The sequence below is a fragment of the Zootoca vivipara genome, chromosome 12, assembly GCF_965207765.1.
Source record: "Zootoca vivipara chromosome 12, rZooViv2.hap1.1, whole genome shotgun sequence".
Taxonomy (NCBI): Eukaryota; Metazoa; Chordata; class Lepidosauria; order Squamata; family Lacertidae; genus Zootoca; species Zootoca vivipara.
The window spans coordinates 45,136,154-45,160,261 of NC_142595.1; the positions used below are offsets into that span (position 1 = coordinate 45,136,154).

The 24,108-nt window shown below is 42.4% G+C and overlaps 3 protein-coding genes and 1 pseudogene across 3 annotated transcripts; all 4 read right to left on the bottom strand.

The window, feature by feature from the left end:
- Window positions 1-315: 315 nt before the first annotated feature.
- LOC148684080 (vomeronasal type-2 receptor 26-like) lies at window positions 316-1,215 on the bottom strand. The gene has a single exon (XM_088655696.1). The coding sequence runs from the start codon at window positions 1,213-1,215 to the stop codon at window positions 316-318; it is 900 nt and encodes a 299-aa protein (XP_088511822.1).
- Window positions 1,216-3,682: 2,467 nt separating this feature from the next.
- Window positions 3,683-9,153, bottom strand: LOC118095724 (vomeronasal type-2 receptor 26-like; annotated as a pseudogene).
- A 7,829-nt stretch (window positions 9,154-16,982) lies between these two features.
- Window positions 16,983-18,689, bottom strand: LOC118095723 (vomeronasal type-2 receptor 26-like). The gene is made up of 3 exons (XM_035136955.3): window positions 18,510-18,689; window positions 18,238-18,364; window positions 16,983-18,056 (listed from the first exon to the last, which is right to left on the bottom strand). Exons 1-3 carry the CDS (start codon window positions 18,687-18,689, stop codon window positions 17,155-17,157), a joined length of 1,209 nt encoding a protein of 402 aa, XP_034992846.2. The 3' UTR covers window positions 16,983-17,154.
- Window positions 18,690-18,929: 240 nt separating this feature from the next.
- Window positions 18,930-20,747, bottom strand: LOC148684081 (vomeronasal type-2 receptor 26-like). The gene is made up of 2 exons (XM_088655702.1): window positions 19,947-20,747; window positions 18,930-18,965 (listed from the first exon to the last, which is right to left on the bottom strand). Exons 1-2 carry the CDS (start codon window positions 20,745-20,747, stop codon window positions 18,930-18,932), a joined length of 837 nt encoding a protein of 278 aa, XP_088511828.1.
- Window positions 20,748-24,108: the final 3,361 nt, after the last annotated feature.

Below are 24,108 nucleotides of genomic sequence, written 5' to 3' on the forward strand. Positions count from 1 at the left end.
GCAAATGTCCAATGAAGGCCTGAGTGAAAAAGGGAATCCATTATATCAGAATCAAAAATATGTGTGTGACATAGAGGAATCCAGCTATTTCAATATCCCTTAAATACCAATATTGAATCATAGAACCTGTCAGACAGCTGATCAAAGCATTTGGTAATGTACCCTAACAGGGAAATTGAAATGCACCTTAAACTTTGTAATGAAATGTAATGATAACTTTGAAATGAATGTCTATAACTAATGTTGTTTGCATGTATTTTCTCCCAATTGCCTTCTCCAACAGACATTAGGGTATGATGAGGGCAGATAGATGGCTTAATCCTTTCTCCGTTTTAATTGATCCCTGCTGTTCAGTTCAGGCCTCAGCACAATGATATAGCATTTCGGGGAAAAGATGCAACCCAGTAACCCAGCACTGGAGGCCAAAATGGAGAAGATCTCCACAGCCACCATGTGTTTCCCTCTTGTGCTCAGGTAGGTGGGAACAAAAGAGATCCAAACACTGCAAAATGCTAACATACTGAAGGTGATGAACTGGGCTTCGTTAAAACTGTCAGGTAACTTGCGGGCCAGGAAGGCCACAATGAAACTAGCAATGGCCAAGAGGCCCATGTAGCCCAAGACACAATAGAACATGGTGACAGACCCAATATTACATTGCACAATGGTTTCTTCAGCTACTGAATTCATGTCTAGCTCAGGGAAGGGAGGAAACGTTGTCAGCCACAGAGTACAGATACCAACTTGAATGAGGGAAGCTGAAAGGACAATGGAATGAGACAGTTTCTTTCCCACCCATTTCTTCATCTTGGATCCTGGCTTTGTGGCTATGAATGCTAGAGAAACAATGATGGTCTTTGCCAATACACAAGAAACAGCAACTGAGAAGATGATGCCAAAAGCAGTTTGTTGGAGAAGGCAGGTCACTTTGCCAGGTTGGCCGAGGAAAAGCAAAGAGGAGAGGAAGCAGAGCAGAAGGGAGATAAGGAGAGTGTAGGTGAGATCTCGGTTGTTGGCTATGACTATGGGGGTATTATTGTGCTGGATAAAAATAGCTAACACCAAAGCAGTAATCAAAGAACATAAGGCACTAAGAGAGGCTAAAGTGATCCCTAAAGGTTCTTCATAGGACAAAAAATGTATAACTTTGGGGATGCATCCATTTCTCTTCTTGTTTGGATATTGATCTTCTGGGCAATTGAAACATACGTCCATATCTGAGAAAAGTAAAGAAAACTATGAACAGAAATCCAGCGGCAATTCATTTGACTTAGCCCATTGAATGAACCATGTATTCTGACAAATTGTACATTATGGCTGTCCCACCACAACAGGACTGGCTGCGGAGGCACATTTGTGGCACATTGGGCATGAGTGACATCACACCAACGAGCAGTGAACATATAAAACTTGTATGAAATGGGGAGGTCTGCTTTAGGGCCTTTTTGGAGGAGCAAATCTTTGGTTTGATTCCCATCCCTTCTAACGCATGTTCATTCATGCAGGGGCCTCTCTCTGCTCCCTTTCGCTTGCAGCCTGCCAGTTGCTATCTTTTGAAGAAGAACATTCTAGCATATCATGCCTACCACCCTCCTTTGCTGGGGCTTTGGGTTTTTCTCCCTCCAGCAGTCGTAGCTGGATTGATACCTGAAGACTCTTGCGTTCACTGGTGAAACAGCAATAAAACTGTTTGCAAAATTGCAAAGCAAAGCAGGGTCAGGCAGGGTTTCAAAATCAATACGCAACCAGAGATTGTATGAGAGCAAATGCATTCCTTTGCTGGCCTTTCATAGCTCCTCTTAATTCACAGTATGCATAGGCTGTCACTGGGTTGCCGTGCCCCAAATTCCCCCTATTCCTTAGTTTGCTTTGAGCTTCCTCCAATTATGATGCCTGTTATAGGCTTTTTTGATTCAGGATTTATGTATTGAAGGGGAGTGGGTTTTCCTCCAAAACTGACCAGATAGGCAAGGATTCAATTTGTGTCACCCAATGGCTACAGTTCTGCCTTTTGAATTTATCCTCCTCAGCTGATCTTGTTATGTTCACTAAATAAAAGTGGCCCATCTCTCGCAAAATACTGGAAAGGAATGCAAATACCAGCTAAAGAAGAATGGCTCTGTAAGGTGTGTGAGTATTTAGAATTGGCCAAACTTACAGATATAATAAGGTACAAACCCAAGAATAGAGTGGAAAGGGAGTGGGAGTGTTTGAACGAGTATTTTAAAAAAACAAAGTGTTAAAATGAATATCTGGTTGAGCTTAGAATGAACCCGTGAAGAGCTAAGAGAGGGATGGGGATAGCAGATTTAAATAAATAAAAATTAAAGAAGTTTAAAAGAAAAATAAGGAATACAGATTAGTAAAATAGTGTATAGGGAAGCTGTGTCTGGTCGGTGGAAGTCTTTCTTTTTAGCTTCTTTGTTTGTTTGTTTGTTTTTTGTTTGTTATTTTGTTTTTGTTTTTAAGGTGATCGCTTTTCCAGTATTGTAAAAATATGTAATTACATGAAATTTGATACACGTATGTGTAGTTTATAATTTGTCTACACGAGTAAGGGGGTACTGTATGACAATGTCTTCTGGCAAGGTTTTTGAAATTTTGAAATTTTGTGTTTTTGGTTTGTGAAATGATTTTTTAAAAATAATATATAAAGTTTGATATATAAAAAAATTAAGAAAAAAAAGTGCCCCAGCTCAAGCCCTGCCTGCTTCTCAGTCTTTTTATTTGGTAATCAGGATGCAAGGGCATTACCTACCAGTCTGGTTTGAAATCTTCCCTTCTGGGCATGGAGCACAATCATAGCAACAAAACTTTTCCGCTTCCTTCCTTTTCTTCTGATGACCAGAGCGACAGGGTTCATTGCACAAAGAAAGGGGGAGCACCTATAGAAAGGAGTAGGGGGTGGAAGAGCTTTCATATATGTCACCCACAGAGCCATCTTAAGCTTCAGTAATGTGTGTTAAGTATTAGCTGTGTTTGTGAAGGGGGCATTATTTTAGTGCACTTTCAAGGTAATACTAATTTCAAAGGTTTAGTTTGATTGTCAGACCCTACTCTGCCCATTAATGACTCCAGACACCAATCAAGCAGTGAATTCTTAGGTCAGGGAGAAGAAGTCTTAGCTCCTTCAGGATATTGATGAGACTTTACTCCAAGATCAGCACTCCCAAAGCTACCATACAGATGTTGAAGAGCATGGTGGGGGAAAAATGGAACACCGCTGGGCTGAGTAAAACCCCCCACCCCAATTCAAAGAGAAAGAAACAACAGTACATGTAATAAAGCAAAAATAGGTTTTTGTTTTGTTTTTTCAAGTGATAAAATGAGAAATTCTTATACAGTAATGAAGGAACCTAGCACAGCTGCAAATGTCCAATGAAGGCCTGAGTGAAAAAGGGAATCCATTATATCAGAATCAAAAATATGTGTGTGACATAGAGGAATCCAGCTATTTCAATATCCCTTAAATACCAATATTGAATCATAGAACCTGTCAGACAGCTGATCAAAGCATTTGGTAATGTACCCTAACAGGGAAATTGAAATGCACCTTAAACTTTGTAATGAAATGTAATGATAACTTTGAAATGAATGTCTATAACTAATGTTGTTTGCATGTATTTTCTCCCAATTGCCTTCTCCAACAGACATTAGGGTATGATGAGGGCAGATAGATGGCTTAATCCTTTCTCCGTTTTAATTGATCCCTGCTGTTCAGTTCAGGCCTCAGCACAATGATATAGCATTTCGGGGAAAAGATGCAACCCAGTAACCCAGCACTGGAGGCCAAAATGGAGAAGATCTCCACAGCCACCATGTGTTTCCCTCTTGTGCTCAGGTAGGTGGGAACAAAAGAGATCCAAACACTGCAAAATGCTAACATACTGAAGGTGATGAACTGGGCTTCGTTAAAACTGTCAGGTAACTTGCGGGCCAGGAAGGCCACAATGAAACTAGCAATGGCCAAGAGGCCCATGTAGCCCAAGACACAATAGAACATGGTGACAGACCCAATATTACATTGCACAATGGTTTCTTCAGCTACTGAATTCATGTCTAGCTCAGGGAAGGGAGGAAACGTTGTCAGCCACAGAGTACAGATACCAACTTGAATGAGGGAAGCTGAAAGGACAATGGAATGAGACAGTTTCTTTCCCACCCATTTCTTCATCTTGGATCCTGGCTTTGTGGCTATGAATGCTAGAGAAACAATGATGGTCTTTGCCAATACACAAGAAACAGCAACTGAGAAGATGATGCCAAAAGCAGTTTGTTGGAGAAGGCAGGTCACTTTGCCAGGTTGGCCGAGGAAAAGCAAAGAGGAGAGGAAGCAGAGCAGAAGGGAGATAAGGAGAGTGTAGGTGAGATCTCGGTTGTTGGCTATGACTATGGGGGTATTATTGTGCTGGATAAAAATAGCTAACACCAAAGCAGTAATCAAAGAACATAAGGCACTAAGAGAGGCTAAAGTGATCCCTAAAGGTTCTTCATAGGACAAAAAATGTATAACTTTGGGGATGCATCCATTTCTCTTCTTGTTTGGATATTGATCTTCTGGGCAATTGAAACATACGTCCATATCTGAGAAAAGTAAAGAAAACTATGAACAGAAATCCAGCGGCAATTCATTTGACTTAGCCCATTGAATGAACCATGTATTCTGACAAATTGTACATTATGGCTGTCCCACCACAACAGGACTGGCTGCGGAGGCACATTTGTGGCACATTGGGCATGAGTGACATCACACCAACGAGCAGTGAACATATAAAACTTGTATGAAATGGGGAGGTCTGCTTTAGGGCCTTTTTGGAGGAGCAAATCTTTGGTTTGATTCCCATCCCTTCTAACGCATGTTCATTCATGCAGGGGCCTCTCTCTGCTCCCTTTCGCTTGCAGCCTGCCAGTTGCTATCTTTTGAAGAAGAACATTCTAGCATATCATGCCTACCACCCTCCTTTGCTGGGGCTTTGGGTTTTTCTCCCTCCAGCAGTCGTAGCTGGATTGATACCTGAAGACTCTTGCGTTCACTGGTGAAACAGCAATAAAACTGTTTGCAAAATTGCAAAGCAAAGCAGGGTCAGGCAGGGTTTCAAAATCAATACGCAACCAGAGATTGTATGAGAGCAAATGCATTCCTTTGCTGGCCTTTCATAGCTCCTCTTAATTCACAGTATGCATAGGCTGTCACTGGGTTGCCGTGCCCCAAATTCCCCCTATTCCTTAGTTTGCTTTGAGCTTCCTCCAATTATGATGCCTGTTATAGGCTTTTTTGATTCAGGATTTATGTATTGAAGGGGAGTGGGTTTTCCTCCAAAACTGACCAGATAGGCAAGGATTCAATTTGTGTCACCCAATGGCTACAGTTCTGCCTTTTGAATTTATCCTCCTCAGCTGATCTTGTTATGTTCACTAAATAAAAGTGGCCCATCTCTCGCAAAATACTGGAAAGGAATGCAAATACCAGCTAAAGAAGAATGGCTCTGTAAGGTGTGTGAGTATTTAGAATTGGCCAAACTTACAGATATAATAAGGTACAAACCCAAGAATAGAGTGGAAAGGGAGTGGGAGTGTTTGAACGAGTATTTTAAAAAAACAAAGTGTTAAAATGAATATCTGGTTGAGCTTAGAATGAACCCGTGAAGAGCTAAGAGAGGGATGGGGATAGCAGATTTAAATAAATAAAAATTAAAGAAGTTTAAAAGAAAAATAAGGAATACAGATTAGTAAAATAGTGTATAGGGAAGCTGTGTCTGGTCGGTGGAAGTCTTTCTTTTTAGCTTCTTTGTTTGTTTGTTTGTTTTTTGTTTGTTATTTTGTTTTTGTTTTTAAGGTGATCGCTTTTCCAGTATTGTAAAAATATGTAATTACATGAAATTTGATACACGTATGTGTAGTTTATAATTTGTCTACACGAGTAAGGGGGTACTGTATGACAATGTCTTCTGGCAAGGTTTTTGAAATTTTGAAATTTTGTGTTTTTGGTTTGTGAAATGATTTTTTAAAAATAATATATAAAGTTTGATATATAAAAAAATTAAGAAAAAAAAGTGCCCCAGCTCAAGCCCTGCCTGCTTCTCAGTCTTTTTATTTGGTAATCAGGATGCAAGGGCATTACCTACCAGTCTGGTTTGAAATCTTCCCTTCTGGGCATGGAGCACAATCATAGCAACAAAACTTTTCCGCTTCCTTCCTTTTCTTCTGATGACCAGAGCGACAGGGTTCATTGCACAAAGAAAGGGGGAGCACCTATAGAAAGGAGTAGGGGGTGGAAGAGCTTTCATATATGTCACCCACAGAGCCATCTTAAGCTTCAGTAATGTGTGTTAAGTATTAGCTGTGTTTGTGAAGGGGGCATTATTTTAAGATTAAGATATCTTTATTGTCATTGTCCCCTTGCGGGAACAACGAAATTACTTGGTTGCTACATCCACTCCGATAAAGCATTCCGCATAATCCAAAATTATAAAAACCTAATTAAAAACAGTAATATAATACAAAATAACAAGTAAAATAAGATGACTTCAAAGTCCAGGCTTTCCATTTAAGGCCAAAATCGCTCTAGAGAAGAAACTGTTCCTGAGACGGCTCGTTCTTGCCTGCATAGATCTATATCTCCGTCCCGATGGCAGGAGCTGAAAGAAATGGTGACCAGGGTGCGTTGGATCTCTTGATATATCTAGTGCTTTTTTATGGCACCTGGTGGTGTAAATTTGTTCTAAGGTGGTGAGTGAGCAGCCAATAATGCTCTCTGCTGTTTTAATAATTCTACACAGCCCTGCTCTGTCCTGGGAAGTACAGCTTCCGTACCACACACATAAACCGTACGTGAGCACGCTCTGTATGGCACAGTGATAGAAGGCAAGCAGCAGCTTTTGTGGAAGATGGTTTTTCCTTAAAATTCTCAAAAAATACAGTCTCTGCTGCGCCTTCTTCACAAGCCCCCTTGTATTAACACTCCAGGACAGATCCTCCTGTAACTCAATGCCTAGAAATCTAAACGTTGTTACCCTCTCCACACAAATTCCGTCAATCAAAAGTGGCTGGACCTCGTTCTTCTGTCTCCTAAAGTCCACCACCAGCTCCTTTGTTTTCTTTGTGTTTATGAGCAAGTTGTTGACTCTGCACCACTCTGTCAGTCGCTCCACCTCATCTCTATACTCAGTTTCACCCTCCTTATCAGAGATGAGCCCGATCACGGTTGTGTCATCTGCAAATTTGATGACCCTATTTCTAGGGTGGGCAGCGACACAATCATACGTATAAAGAGTATAAAGGAGCGGACTAAGCACGCATCCTTGTGGTGTTCCTGTGTTAGTCCTAAGCATGTTAGACATATAAGGGCCCAACCGGACCCTCTGGGAGCGATCTGAGAGAAAGTCCAGTATCCACCCACAGAGTGATAGCGGTGCACTTTCAAGTGCACTTTCAAGGTAATACTAATTTCAAAGTGGGGAAAAGGAGATTTGCCATATCAATTTCGCATCATATTTCTTAATCCACTAGACATCATTGTTGTTCTTTTTATTCCTGTTGTTATTTAGCAGCTTTAAACTACTAAACTCTCTGCAGGTGGATAACTACAATCCGTACCTGGTTAAAACTTTGTTGCCATAGAATTTTGTCCTCATTGATGATTAACTCTTTATTTCCGCTATCACTGAGACCCACCCATCCAACCTTCACTCTCTGGAAAGAGGTGTTTGGGAATGTGACCAGATTCATGATATCAAATCCTCCTCTCATTTCCCTGTTATCATTAAATGATACCGTTTGTCCCGCTGAGTTATTAAATGAAACACCTTGAAGAAATGAGTTGATCTATTTAAAAAGAAAAAGAAGAATCAAATTATTTGAGGTTCCCAAGTGGAACAGATTCCAAGGAAGTTACATGGTGAAATGTACATCAGGAAGAGTGTAACCATGACTAAGATGCTGAATACTTTATAATCTGTTTTTTTACATAGGAGTAGAGGGGAGAAGCTCACTTGTTGAGCATATCCTTGCATGGAAAGTTCCCAGATTCAATTGCCAGAATCTTCAGCTAACACTGGGAATCTCATCTTGACTCAAACCCTGGAGAGTCAAAGCCAGTCGGAACGCCCAGGGCTTTCCAAACCTGGGTCTCCAGCTGCTTTTGCACTTAAAGAGCAATCATCCTTAGCTAGAAGGACCAATGGTCAGGGATTATAGGAATGTCAGTCCAAAAACAGCTGGATACCCAAGTTTGGAAAGTCCTAGTATACACAAAAGAGATGACTGAAAGGCCTAACTCGATATACGGAAATTCCTGTGTTCTTTCTCCAAATAGATCCATTGACATAAGAATATTTGGCTCTGCAACATTACCTGCCAAGTCTGCAGAGATGGAAATCCAACACTGTAACCAACAGTCACTGCTCTGTGTGGGGATCTGGATGAGGAAATGGCATGCAATGCGTGAGCTACAGCATAGGCAGCATTATAGATACTGTAGCTCTGCCCAGTCATGTGCATTTCAAAAACACCTGCAGGGAGACTTTCCAGCCTCTCCTCTCCAGTACATGTTCCATCTTCCTTGACAGGCATACCTGGATCAGGATAGGGACAGTCAAATGCCTGCTCCCAGAAGTCCTTCCAAAAGCCATCTGTTTTGGTCCTGTGTGTTTGGATGTTCTGAAGGAATTGGTTGAACTTTGGAAGCTCTTCTGAGTGAATTGTAAAGGAAAGGGCACCTTGGAACAGCTGAAAATCCCATTTCCCCTGAAATCCGAATGATACAAAATCTATCTGAGCTGTCATGATCCAGACCTTTCCAAATGATGTGTTTTGCAGATTTCTATCATCTAAGAAAGAGATAGCTGTCCTCAGCTATGATATTGTCCCATCTGTTCCATAGATGATAAGCGTACTGGCCTTTTCATCTCTGAGACCTTCATAAATATTTTCAATTTCACCAAATATTTTTTCCATATCTTCTAAACGAGCTTGAAGTGGGATTCTTTTTGTGAAGGCTGAACAGATCCCATTCTGGCTAAACAATGGCTCCATGGTCTTCAGAAAATGTTCTCCGCTGTCAAATTTCCCAACAAAGAGCCCCACCCACTTCCATCTGAAATACTGAAGTAACCGGATAATCCCTACATATTGAAGGTCTTCATTTGGGACCATGGTATAAAAAGACTTCTGTCTTGATTGACTCTCCTCTGAAGCAAATGAGCCATAGGTGAGCTAAAGGAAAGTGATAATTTAATAGAACATTTCCTTAAGAAATTTGTAGACACAGTTCGAATTAAAAAAATACTGGCTAGATTTCTAGTTGTGGGGAAATCATGAGATTTTAGGCTATTTCTCTCTCACACTAATATTTCCCTATTCTTTCTAAATAAAAGTATGTCAAAAGAAACTTCCCCACATTCCCCTATGCACTGATTCTACCTGTGGGACCCTGTAGAGACTTAAGACATCTGCCATGTGGATAGAGATGTCAAAATAAATTCCCCCAATCACAGCCATGAGGCTTTTTTGAGTGTCACATTTGTAGTTGGGGACAAATCTTTGCCATTTGAAGAGAATGTACAAAGTGGTTCGATAGGTCATTCTTGCATTAAAGTAGCTGTCATAGATGTGGAAACCAAGGGTGACATTGGGCAGGATTTTCGAATGGTCATTGATCTCTTTTATGGCAAACACAATGGCCAGGATGTTCTGATAGAACTTTGTTTTTACACTGTCAATAGGGAAGATATAAAAAGAGAGGTGGGATTATGAGTACCTTTAACAGATTTGTACCACTTGGCTACAATATCATCAATTATATGATAAATTTAACTCTGATAATAAAATTGGTTTCCAAAAAGAAGAATCAAAATTCCAGCTAGAACTCTTGAATAATTCCAAAATGGATCCGTCAAAAATGCATAATTTCTTACTCGAATGGGAACTTAAAAATGAACAAATAGTGATCATGTGAGAACAGGACTTTGGATACGCGATTCCATTAGACCTATGGGAAAAACTATGGAAATCAGATATTAATTTCACTGCATGTAACACTATCAAAGAAAATGTTATGAAGATGTTTTACAGGTGGTATTTAACCCCTGTAAAACTAGCCAATATTTATAAATTACCATCGAATTAGTGTTGGAGATGTAAGGTGTCAGATGGATCTTTGTATCATGTCTGGTGGGGATGTGATAAAATTAAATTGGGGGGGGGGATATGAAGGCAGAAGGCTAAAGAAGGCTGAGTGCTCATTGGAAGGGCAGATCCTGAAGCTGAGGCGTCAATACTTTGGCCACCTCATGAGAAGAGAAGACTACCTGGAAAGACCCTGATGTTGGGAAAGATTGAGGGCACAAGGAGAAGGGGATGACAGAGGATGAGATGGTTGGACAGTGTTCAATTTTGTTCTGTGAACCACCATGAGACTTCCAGGTATAGGCCAGTATATAAATTCAATAAATAAATATTTCTAAATAAAATTTCTTTGAACATATGATCATGCAAATAATACATGTTGTTCTTTGCTGATTCAGTGGAACGTAGAATAAATAGGGGTGGGAAGGATATTCTTGCTTACTGTGGAATATCAAACAGCTCCTGAGAAGGATGTTCCTTGAATGAAGGGTCATTAAAAAGGTAGGTGGTCTGACTTACAATCCCACCAATGAAGAGGTCCCCTGCTTGACCCCATTCATGGGGCACAAGAAGTGGATCAGCTGCAGGGCACTTCTCTGTCCGGACTTCACACATTGTGTGAGGCAGTAGCAGCAGCAGCAGCATCAAGAGCCTCAGCATGGTAGCTTCAAACTCTCTCTTGGAAGATGCAGAGTTGTCCAAAAATCTGCCGTGTCTTGATTGTACTGTCTTGGAGGTTGCACTTAGCCTTCTTTTTAGCATCAGCAGGTGTAAAAATGCTTTGAATATGAACTTAAATGATTACAACTCCATTATAATAATAATCAAAATGTTGACAATAATGACCCCCCTCCCTATGTCCAACACTCCTACAACTCATTGACACAGGAGTATATTTAATACTCTTACAATGCTGGGTTATTGACTGTTTTGTGATGTCCTTAGGAAACTCCTGAGAGCTCTGTCTAACTGAAAAATTATAGTGATCTGGATCACTGCAGAGGGAGATAATTACTTCATTATATCTTGGAGACCGAGTGGCACTTTTCTCAAAAACTATTTAAATTATTATTTTCTCCAGATGTACAAAACAGGTTGGCTCTAGTCCCTGAAGGACTGAGACAATGGAATTTGAGTTCTATGTTGAGTGAACCTCAGACAAGGGCCCCGGACTCTGAACTTTATTTTTTAAAAAGTAATCCTCAATATCTCACAGAAAGAAAGTGATGACATGTTCGGTTACAATTTTCTGAATTTGTATTTTATTTTAGATTTGAGGGTCCTTTGTTACTTTTGTCAGTGTCTTCAGCCTACAAATGAAGTCAGGGCTGTGAATGATACGTGAGTTGTTTTAACACCAGACAGAGGGAATCTGTGAAGTCCTTTAGAGTTTTTGTTTCCCGAATCTATCTGTTGATGGACGGCTGCCCTGCCTCGGCCCCGGACACACTCACCAGGTGCTTGGAAGCTGTGGCTGGATGGCTACGTGGGAGCCGACTGAAGCTAAATCCTTCGAAGACAGAGGTGCTCTGGCTAGGTCGGGGCGACATGGGGTTGGGGGGCCAACTCCCATCTTTTGCAGGGGCTCAATTGGTACCGGCGCCTTCTGTCAAGAGTTTGGGTGTAACCTTTGACGCCTCCCTTTCCATGGAGGCGCAGGTTACATCCACAGCAAAGGTGGCATTTTTTCATCTCCACCGCATCAAGCAGTTGGTCCCTTACCTCTCTCGCCCCGATCTGGCCACTGTGATCCATGCGACAATCACCTCCAGGCTTGACTATTGTAACTCGCTCTATGCAGGGTTGCCCTTAAAGCTGACCCAGAAACTCCAGCGGGTGCAGAATGCCGCGGCGAGGCTCCTTACAGGGTCCCGGCCGTGGGATCACATTCATCCAGTGCTTTACCAGCTGCACTGGCTCCCGGTGGAGTACAGGGTCAGGTTTAAGGTGCTGGTTTTGACCTTTAAAGCCCTATGCGACTTGGGACCCTCGTACCTACAGGACTGCCTCTCCTGGTATGCCCCGCGGAGGACCTTAAGGTCCACAAACAATAATATTCTGGAGATCCCGAGTCATAAGATGGCTAGATTGGCCTCTACTAGAGCCAGGGCCTTTTCAGTACTGGCCCCAACCTGGTGGAACGCTCTTTCCCAGGAGACCAGGGCCCTGCGGGATTTGTCATCTTTCCGCAGGGCCTGCAAGACAGAGCTGTTCCGCCTGGCCTTTGGGTTATACTCAGCCTGACCCCGGTGTTTTCCTCCCTCATGGCTTGGATTTAGGGACTACTTGAAATGAGGCTGCACTTTAAATTTTAATACTGTATTTTAATCTGTATTTTAATTAATTGTTTTTATGTTTTATTGTAATTCTGTTGGTGTCAGCCGCCCTGAGCCCGGTTTTTGACTGGAGAGGGCGGGGTATAAATAAAAATTCATTATTATTATTATTATTATTATTATTATTATTATTATTAAGGGTATTGGGTGCATATTTTCTGGCATTCGGTGGGCATTTGGTGGGAGGTAACCTTTCTTGAATTCTTTCCAATTCAAGTCACCCTTCACCTATGGGGCGACCAGTTCGAGAACACCAGGGTATGCTTTTGGTCCGACAACCAGGCAGTGGTAAGATTCAAAGGCAAGTAATCGGGTCATTCGGGTGCTTCACTTGTTTATGCTTGAATGCCTCATGGCTCAGTTTCTCCTAGGCCTAAATAATGAAATGGGGGGGTGCCTTATTTCGCTTCCAGATGGAGCATTTTCGAGATCTCGCACCCGAGGAGCTCAGCTTCCAGACACCTTCCCAGATGAGCTTTTGGAGACTGGACAAGAGAAATGACACGGGGAGTATTGCATTCCCTAGTGCCTTTCCCTAGTATTCTTCTTATTCATCCCTTATTCTAGGGCATGGGCAGCATTTGAGGGGTTCTGATCCCACTATGGCTTTGCTCCCAGACAGGCGGCTTCTGAAGCGGATGTATTGAAGTACATGGTTTCCCTTAGGCAGAGAGGCCTGGCCATCAGAACCATGTCACTCTATAGGGCAGCCAGATATTATTTTTGTCACTTCCTCCAGCAACCAGACCCTTGTAATACATTTCATGTTAAGAAGCCGATCGCTGGCTGGAGGTGCTTAAACACACACCCCAGCCAGACACTAGAAAACTGATCACTTCTGACACCTTACAGCCAATATGGGGCAAGCTGCCCACGGTTGCTTGTTAAGGTACGAGGATCACCTATTCCATGCTGCCTACTACATGGCTTGCTTTGGGGCCCTACACATAGGTGAATACACTGGCGGTAATTCTTTGTCGTTGTCCCCAATTTGGGATTACACATTAATGACATAAGCTTCACTGGGTGTGACCTGGAACTTAGAATCTGTGCCTCTAAAACAGATCAATTGCAGAGGGGCACAAACTTAATGCTGCCCCCCATCCCACTCAATGGCGCCTTCCCAGTGCATATTTGTTGATTTCTAAAAGTCTACCCTGGCTGCACGGGCCCCCTTTTCATTCCTGCTAATGCCTGTGGTCTGTCATATCACTCAATTCACTGCAGTCCTGTGGAAGGCTATTCTGGCATGTGAGGGCAACCCACAATTTTCTGGGCACTCCTTTCGCATTGGAGCTGCAACTACCGCAGCTGCATGGGGGTGGGACCCTGCATGCATTAAGACAATGGGCCAATTGTGCTCTGCGGCTTACCGAGGCTACATCCGTTTTTGCCAGCTGCCATTTACCGCGTCCTTTTAATCCCTTGCTTTTCAGGTTCCTGGGAGCCAGAAAAGGAGGCTGCCCACAACACAGGTAATTCCTGTTTCAGGAACTTCAGGCCAGTTTTCTGTGACCCAGAAGGACCAGGTTACAGGTAGGTAGCCGTGTTGGTCTGGGTCGAAGTAAAATAAAAAAATTCCTTCAGTAGCACCTTAAAAACCAACTAAGTTTTTATTTTGGTATGAGCTTTCGTGTGCATGCACACTTCTTCTGATACCAGAAGGACCAGTTTGCTTCTGTCAAGGAGGGAGAACCTGTCCAACTCAACTGCTCTTATGAAGGAACCAAATATTGCTTGCAGTGGTACAAGCAGCAGTTGGGCAGGAGGCCCAAATTTATACACTTGATGGTTCAGACTGGAACTGAGTTTCATGACTTCAAAATCAGCCTGGACAAAAAGAAGAAAACCACCTCCTTGTACCTGATGAACACCGGGCTGCACAATTCTGCTGTCTATTTCTGTGCTCTTGAGCCACAGTGCCACAAAGACACACCTGGCCTGACACAAAACCTGGAGAGGCCCTTCATGCGGGCTTTGGGGAGCAGAGGTTTTCTCAGGATCACGATCATCTTCAGCCTTCTGTATTTCAAGTCTTCTTCTTTTTTGGCGATCACTCGTAGCCAAGTAAGATTGTCTTCCATTAACACGATTTTAACAATGGGTCCGTAAGTCACTGTGGACAGTGGAGGCGAATTCTGGATCCACACATCCTTCCACAGTGGGGACATTGGTTTCCAGGCGGGAGTTGATCACGGTGTGGATTTGCCAAGCGTGCCTTCCTCTCTTGCGTGTTTCTCCCTTGCGTCCTGAGATCGAATTTCTTCAAAGCCTATGACACCTTTGGTAAAGGCTGTTCTCCAACTGGAGCGCTTGCAGGCCAGTGTTTCCCAGTTGTCAATGTTTATACTACATTTTTAAAGATTTGCCTTGAGAGCATCTTTAAACCTCTTTTGTTGACCATCAACATTACGCTTTCCATTTTTAATTTCGGAATAGAGTAGTTGCTTTGGAAGATGATCACCAGGCATCTGCACAACATCCAACGAAGTTGATGTTGAAGAATCATTGTTTCAACCAGGGGCGTTGCACCAGGGGGGGGGCACCCCTAGCTCCACTCTGTGGGGGGCAGTGAACTCTGTGAGGGCAGCACCCCCGCCGCACCTCCACCACCACCATTGAGGAGAGCTCCTGATGTTGCTGGCTGCCACTCGCCTCGCCCCTCCCAGGATCTGCCGTGGGAGCGTCCACAGCGCGCATGCATCGCGCCGTGTGTCGTGACTGCTGTGCCCTCCTCCCTGCATGGAAAGAAAGTGGCAGCTGCTTTCTTTCCATGCAGGGAGAAGTGACACACAGGGCTGCTATGTGCCTCCCTCCTCCCTTCTCCCTGCATAGAAAGGTTTGTCGCGGGGGTGTCCGTAGTGCACATCACTGTCACCCCCCTCCAGCCCCAGGGTGGCACCCGCCCGCGCACCGAGCGAGGCTTTCTACCTGGAATCTGGAGGCTGGAGGTTCCGTTTTGAAGTCGCGGGGGGGGCGCGACCCCCCTCTACGTAGCACACATGCGCAGCTTCGTTATGCAGTAATGCATGCGTCATTATGTAGTGACGCATGCGCGCTATGGGCAATGCCCCCTCCCCATGCACGGCAATTTGCCGCACCAGGTGACGAAGCGGCTTCCTCCACCTCTGCATCTATTACAAGGCAGCACCATACTGCAGCCCACTAGGCCCAGCCAGTTGAAGGAAGGAAGGAGACAGGGGGTTGCCACAACACAGCCTTGTTGGAAGGTTATAAGGAAGGGGCAACAGCCCACCACTGCCTTCCAATCTGATCAGCAGACAGCAGTGCAAACCACCGCCCCCCCCCACAGGCTGGTTAATGTGTAGAAAGGATGGAACATGCTCATACAAACTAAATGGCGCAGACCAGATGTTCAAAACAAAATAGTGCCGACCATGTGATCCAAACAAAAATGGTGCTGACCATGAGAAAGCAACAAAATTGGTGGCAAATGCCTGCTGCACAAGGGAAAAAACTTAGGTGTGCCCCCCCCCCCAGCATTGCGCATGTTGCACCCGCATACCGTACAAGATGCCCACAAATTGGGCTAGTGTCCCCAGCACCATAGCAAAGTGAGAGGGTGGCTGCAGTGGGGCACAGCTTAAAATAATAAAGACTCAATAATCCCAAATTAAATGGTCCTTGTTTTCCTATCCCATTCTATATTACACTTCTATTTTACTTATTTAAACAAAGTATTATGGGGGGGGGAAATGCAACAAAAGTATTCTGGGGGGGGAATGCATATATTTACATAAATAACATGAAAATACATTATATGAAATATTGGATACAGAAATGTGTTGTTGTTGTTGTTTAGTCGTTTAGTCGTGTCCGACTCTTCGTGACCCCATGGACCATAGCATGCCAGGCACTCCTGTCTTGCACTGCCACCCGCAGTTTGGTCAAACTCATGTTCGTAGCTTCGAAAACACTGTCCAACCATCTTGTCCTCTGTCGTCCCCTTCTCCTAGTGCCCTCAATCTTTCCCAACATCAGGGTCTTTTCCAAGGATTCTTCTCTTCTCATGAGGTGGCCAAAGTTCTCCAACTGGACTCCAACAGAAATGTGTATACTCCAACAGAAATGTGTATATCAGGATAAATGACCCCTAAAACACCGGGGGGGGATCGTGATGATTTTTTAAAAATATATGAGTATATTGCAATCTGCTTTGCAAATGAAAACTGGATTAAAGTTCAAAAGTTCAAAAGAACAATAAACTGAGAGAAATGATACCGACAGTTTCCTCCAAACAATAAACTGAGAGAAATGATACTGACAGTTTCCTCCAAACATAACATCTCTTTGTTGAAAAACACTCCCAGGGAGAAGAAATAGAAAGAAACCACAACACATGTAATAAAACAGAAATAGATTTATTTATTTCAACTGATAAAATGAGAAATTCTGATACAGTAATGAAGGAACCCATCACAGCTACCAATGTCCAATGAAGGCCTGAGTGGAAATAGAAAATATGCACGTGGAACATGTCAACATGACAGACAGCTGAACAAAGCATTTGGTTATATGCCCTAAAATTAAAATTGAAATGCAGCTTATACTTTGTAGAGAAATGCAGTAATAACTTTAAAACTAATGTCTATAACTAATGTTGTGTGCATGTATTTTCTCCCAACTGCCTTGCTCAAAAGACTTGAGGGTATGATGAAAGAAGACAGATGGCTTAATCCTTTCTTCGTATTAATTGATCCCTGCTGTTCAGTTCAGGTCGCAGCACAATGATATAGCATTTGGGGGAAAAGATGCAACCCAGTAACCCAGCACTGGAGGCCAAGATGGAGAAGATCTCCACAGCCACCATGTGTTTCCCTCTTGTGCTCAGGTAGGTGGGAACAAAAGAGATCCAAACACTGCAAAATGCTAACATACTGAAGGTGATGAACTGGGCTTCGTTAAAACTGTCAGGTAACTTGCGGGCCAGGAAGGCCACAATGAAACTAGTAATGGCCAAGAGGCCCATGTAGCCCAAGACACAATAGAACATGGTGACAGAGCCAACATTACATTGCACAATGGTTTCTTCAGCTACTGAATGCATGTCAAGCTCAGGGAAGGGAGGAGACATTGTCAGCCACAGAGTACAGATACCAACTTGAATGAGGGAAGCTGAAAGGACAATGGAATGAGCCAGTCTCTTTCCCACCCATTTCTTCATCTTGGATCCTGGCTTTGTGGCTATGAATGCTAGAGAAACAATGATGGTCTTTGCCAACACACAAGAAACAGCAACTGAGAAGATGATGCCGAAAGCAGGTTGTTGGAGAAGGCAGGTCACTTTGCCAGGTTGGCCGAGGAAAAGCAAAGAGGAGAGGAAGCAGAGCAGGAGGGAGACCAGGAGAGTGTAGGTGAGATCTCGGTTGTTGGCTATGACTATGGGGGTATCATTGTGCTGGATAAAAATAGCCAACACCAAAGCAGTAATTAAAGAACATAAGACACTAAGAGAGGCTAAAGTGATCCCCAAAGGTTCTTCATAGGACAAAAAATGTATAACTTTGGGGATGCATCCATTTCTCTTCTTGTTTGGATATTGATCTTCTGGGCAATTGGAACATGCATCCATATCTGAGAAACATAAAGAAAAGCTTAAATAGAAATTCAGTTCTGGTTCAAGATAGTTCTGCCTTTTAAATTTATCCTCCTCTGCTGATCTTGTTATGTTCACTAAGTAAAAGTGGCCCAGCTCAAGCCCAGCCTGTATGTCAGTCTCTTTAAGTGGCTCTCAGGATGCAAGGGCATTACATACCAATCTGGTTTGAAATCTTCCCCTCTGGGCATGGAGTACAATCATAGCAACAAAACTTTTTCCCTTCCATTCTTTTCTTCTGGTGACCAGAGCGGCAGGGTTCATTACACAAGGAAAAGGGAAGCACCTGTACAAAAATATGAGAGGAGTTGGGAATGGAAGTGCTTTCCTATATGCCACCCACAGGACAATCATACACTTCATCAATATGTGAACTTTAATCATAACCTAACAGGGCAAACTCTCTGCAGGTTGGTAACTACGATCCGTACCTGGTTAAAAGTTTGGTGCCATAGAATTTTGTCCTTCTTGATGATTAACTCTTTATCTCCTCTATCACTGAGACCCACCCATCCAACTTTCACTCTCTGGAAAGACGTGTTTGGGAATGTGACCAGATTCATGATATCAAATCCTCCTCTCATTTCCCTGTTATCATTAAATGATACCATTTCTCCAGCTGAGTTGTTAAATGAAACACCTTGAAGAAATGAGTTGATCTATTTAAAAAGAAAAAGAAGAATCAAACTATCTGAGGTTCCTAAGTGAAACAGATCCTAAGGTCAAGTTACAAGATGAAATGTAAACTAGCAAAACAGTATCCATAACTAACACGCGGAATAAATGGTAGCAGCTCTCTGGTTGATCATCTCCTTTGCATGGAAAGGGCCAAGATTCAATCCCCAGAATCTTCAGGTGAAACTGGGAATCTCATATTGTCTCAAACCCTGGACAGCAATAGCCAGACAGTGTACACAATACTGAAACATATGGATGTGAAGCCTAACTTAGTATAAAGCAGCTTCCTGTCCTTCTGCTAATCAGTCCATTGACATGAATTGATATTGATAGGTCCCAGTTTCAATTGGCAGAATCTTCCGGTAAAACTGGGAATCTCATCTTGACTCAAACCCTGGAGAGCCAAAGCCAGCCAAAGCACTCAGGGATTTCCAAACTTGGGTCTCCAGCTGCTTATGGAGAAAAAGACCAATCATCCCTAGCTAGCAGGACCAGTGGTCAGGGATGATGGGAATGGAAGTCTAAAAACTGCTGGAGACCCAAGTTTGTAAAGCCCTAGTGTACACAATGCTGAAACAGATAACTGAAAGGCCTAACTCAGTATAAGGAACTTCCGGTGTTCTTTTTGCTAATTGATCCATTGACATGAGTATATTTGGCTGTGTTAGATTACCTGCCGCTCACTGGAAGGACAGATCGTGAAGATGAAGCTCCAATACTTTGGCCACCTCATGAGAAGAAAGACTCCCTGGAAAAGACCCTGGTGTTGGGAAAGATTGAGGGCACTAGGAGAAGGGGACGACAGAGGATGAGATGGTTGGACAGTGTTCTTCAAGCTATGGACATGAGTTTGACCAAGCTGCGGGAGGCAGTGGAAGACAGGAGTGCCTGACATGCTCTGGTCCATAGAGTCTGAAAGAGTCAGACACGACTAAACAACTAAACAACAACAGCAATGCTCAGCACCTTCAATAAAGTAGGAATACCACGATTCTTTGGGTGAAGCCATGGCTGTTTAAAGTGCTTTGATATCACTTTAAATGTATAGTGCAAATGAGGCCTACATGTCCAACATCTGATTGGACAAACTGCGGGAGGCAGTGGAAGACAGGAGTGCCTGGCGTGCTATGGTACATGGGGTCACGAAGAGTCGGACACGACTAAACGACTAAACAACAACAACAGATTACCTGCCAAGAATGCAGAGATGGAAATCCAACACTGTAACCAACAGTCATTGCTCTGTGTTGGGATCTGGATGAGGAAACGGCATGCAATGCGTGAGCTACAGCATAGGCAGCATTGTAGATACTGTAGCTCTGCCCAGTCATGTGCATTTCAAAAACACCTGCAGGGAGACTTTCCAGCCTCTCCTCTCCAGTACATGTTCCATCTTCCTTGACAGGCATACTTGGAACAGAATAGGGACAGTCAAATGCCTGCTCCCAGAATTCCTTCCAAAAGCCATCTGCTTTGGTCCTGTGTCTTTGGATGTTCTGAAGGAATTGGTTGAACTTTGGAAGCTCTTCTGAGTGAATTGTAAAGGAAAGGGAACCTTGGAACAGCTGAAAATCCAAGTTTCTCTGAAAACCGAATGATACAAAATCTATCTGGGCTGTCATGATCCAGACCTTTCCAAATGATATGTTTTGCAGGTTTCTATCATCTAAGAAAGAGACAGCTGTTCTCAGCCATGCAATTGCCCCATCATCTCCATAAGTGATAACCGTACTGGCCTTTTCATCTCTGATACCTTCATAAATACCTTCAATTTCACCAGATATTTTTTCCATATCTTCTAAACGAGCTTGACGTGGGATTCTTTTTGTGAATGCTGAACAGATTCCATTCTGGCTAAACAATGGCTCCACGGTCTTCAAAAAATGTTCTCCGCTGTCATATTTGGCAACAAAGAGCCCCACCCACTTCCATCTGAAATACTGAAGTAACCGGATAATCCCTACAGTTTGAAGGTCTTCATTTGGGACCATGGTATAAAAAGACTTCTGCCTTGATTGACTCTCCTCTGAAGCAAATGAGCCATACGTGACCTAAAAGAAAATGATAGTTTAGCAGAACAGTTCCTTAAGAAATTTGTAGGCACAGTTCTAATTAGTTTTTTTTTAAAAAAAAATACTGGCTAGATTTCTAGTTATGGGGAAATCATGAAATTTTCAGGCTATTTCTCTCTCACACTATTTCACTTTTCCTTCTGAATAAAAGAATAGTAAAGTGAACTTCCCCATATTCCCCTATGCACTGATTATACCTGGGGAACCCTGTAGAGACTTAAGATATCTGCCATCTGGATCGAAGTTTCAGAAGTAAGTCCCCCAATCACAGCCATGAGGTTTTTCTGAGTTTCACATTTGTAGTTTGGGAGAAATCTTTGCCATTTGAAGAGAAGGTCCAAAGTGGTTTGATAGGTCATTCTCCCATCGAAGTAGCTGTCATAGATGTGGAAGCCAAGGGTGACGTTGGGCAAGATCTTCACATTGTCATTGATCTCTTTTATGGCAAAAACCAAGGCCAGGATGTTCTGATAGAACTTTGTGGTTACACTGTCAATAGGGAAGATATTTTAATGCACGTTCTGCCATATTCCTGTTCATAAATCTTATTCAGCCCAAATCTTTTTTATGGTAGAAGAGAGCAGTGTTATTTGCAATTCGCAGTGTATCTTTGACATACCTGCTCTTTTCTTGATTAGTGGTTTTTTCTCCTCTGCACTTTCAACTCTAAGCATCCTAGCAGAATAAACTTATTTCACAGTATAATGAGTAATTTGGTATTCCTTACATTAATTATGTTATTTTCATTGTCTGCAGTTTTTGGCATTTCCTTTCCCTCTGATGGCACTCCTTCATCATGCCTCTTTGCATTTACATATCTATATGTATTCCTATAAACCTGAAAATATACTATTGATGAAGACTCATCTGCTGAACATGATTTGGGGGAGGGGGGTCCAGAAAACCTTATGGAATAGAGTATTGTTAAGTCTTTAAGGTGTTGCAGGAGTCCTCTATGCTTTTGTCAATATGTTGGTTTTAGTTAGCTCTCTGTTCAGTCGTGTTCAAATATATACATAAACATAAACATATACATTTTATAATTTTCTTCTATTTGATTAACAAGGGATTTGAGGGTTGCTTGTTTCTTACCGAGGTGCCAATCTGGCACAGATGCCTGCCTCTCCACAATTTTCTTGCACTCTATCACAGTAAGCGTGGTGTGTGTGTGTGTGTGTGTGTGAACCTACTGTTGACAAAATATTTTTCTTGCTCTTTTCCTGATTTCTGGCTTTTCTCCTCTGCAATTTCAACTCTAAGCATCCTATCAAAATAAACTTATTTCACAGTACAATGAGTAATTTGGTATCCTTGCATTAATTATGTTATTTTAATTGTCTGCAGTTTTTGACATTTCCTTTCCCTCTGATGGCACTTCTGTACCATGCCTCTCTGTGTTTATATATCTATATGTATTCCTATTATCAACCTGAAACTATGCTACTGAGGAAGTCTCATCTGCTGAACATGATTGGGGTCCACTAAAGCTTATGGAATAAAGTATTGTCAAGTCTTGAAGGTGTTTCAGGAGTCCTCTATGCTTTTGTCAATATGTTGTTTTATTTAGCTCTCTGTTCGGTTGTGTTTCAAATCAGTTCGAATATATACACATACACATACACATACATATACATATACATATTATAATTTTATTCTATTTGATTAACACAGGATTTGAGGATTGCCTGTTTCTTACTGAGGTGCCAATCTGGCACAGATGCCTGCCTCTCCATCATTTTCTTGCTCTCATTCACAGTAAGCAGGGGGGAAAGAACCTACTGTCGGCAGAATATTTTCTTGCTCTGCTTCACCAACCATGCTGCCTCTACTTCACATGGAGCTTGCTTTCCAAAAAGAAAATTTAATATATTCTATAATCTCAGTATAATGCAGAATATTCAGAAAGCAGTTAAGAAGGAGGACTGGCTCTGCATTGAACTATTTCATTGGGTCGCCTGGCAGAGCTCTTCCAGATTGTATGGAGCCTTTTACAGTCTGCCCAAAATAGGTGATAGAACCAACAGTAGTTCACTGTGACCTGTTTGCAAAGGCATTTTAGGGATAAAATCATGGCTTTGTGTCTGTGGAATGCTCTCCCTAGGGAAGTTTGCCTGATTATACACCATTATACACCTTTAGGCATGAGGCAAAAAAGTTCATTTTTAACAAGCCTTTTGCTTGATTTGATTGACCTCCTATGTCATTTTAAAATGTGGTTCTTTTGGGAGGGGGGGGGCAGGTTATCAGGTTGCTGTTTTTATTTTGATTCTATATATTGTGGATTTATATGATGATTTTGATCTGTGAACCATCTCCAAGTATAGGGCAGTGTATGTATGTGTATATATATAATATCTTTGAAGATATAATCTCACATGCAAAGCTGTTTGTTATTGTTCTTTGCTGATTCAGGGGGGCGTAGAATAAATAAGGGTGGGAGGGATATTCTTGCTTACTGTGGAATGTCAAACAGCTCCTGAGAAGGATGTTCCTTGAATGAAACTTCATTAAAAAGGTAGGTGCTCTGAGTAAGAATGCCACCGATGAAGAGGTCCCCTGCTTGGCCCCATTCATGGGGCACAAGGATTGGATCAGCTGCAGGGCACTTCATTGTCCTGACTCCACACATTGTGTGAGGCAGCAGCAGCATCAAGAGCCTCACCATGGTAGCTTCAAACTTTCTCTTGGAAGATGGAGAGTTGTCCTTGTCTCCCATGTCTCAATTGAGCTGTCTCAGTGGTTGCACTTAGCCTTCTTTTTAGCATCAGCAGGTGTACAAATGCTTTGAATGTGAACTTAAATGATTAAAACTCCATTATAATAAGAAATGTTGATAATGATGAATTCCCCCTTCTCTCTATGCCCAGCACTCCTACATCTCACTGGCATAGAAGCATATTTAATGCTCTTACTAAGCTGGGTTGTTGACTGTTTTCAGATGTCCTTAGGAAACTCTTGAGAGCTCTGTCTAGCTGAACAAATGATTGTGATCTGGATAATTGCAGAGGGAGATAATTACTTTATTAGATCCTGGACTTTGAGTGGCACTTTTCCTCAAAACTTTCTAAATCATCATTGGACCTGGCCCCTTCAGAAATGCAACTGGGGAATTTGAGTGCAACAGCTCTATGTTGAATGAACCCCAGACAAGGGCCCCAGACTCTGAACTTTCATTTAAAAAAAGTAATCCTCAATATCTCCAATAAAGAAAGATATGACATGTTCAGTTAAACTTCCCTGATTTGTTGTTGTTGTTGTTGTTGTTGTTGTTGTTGTTGTT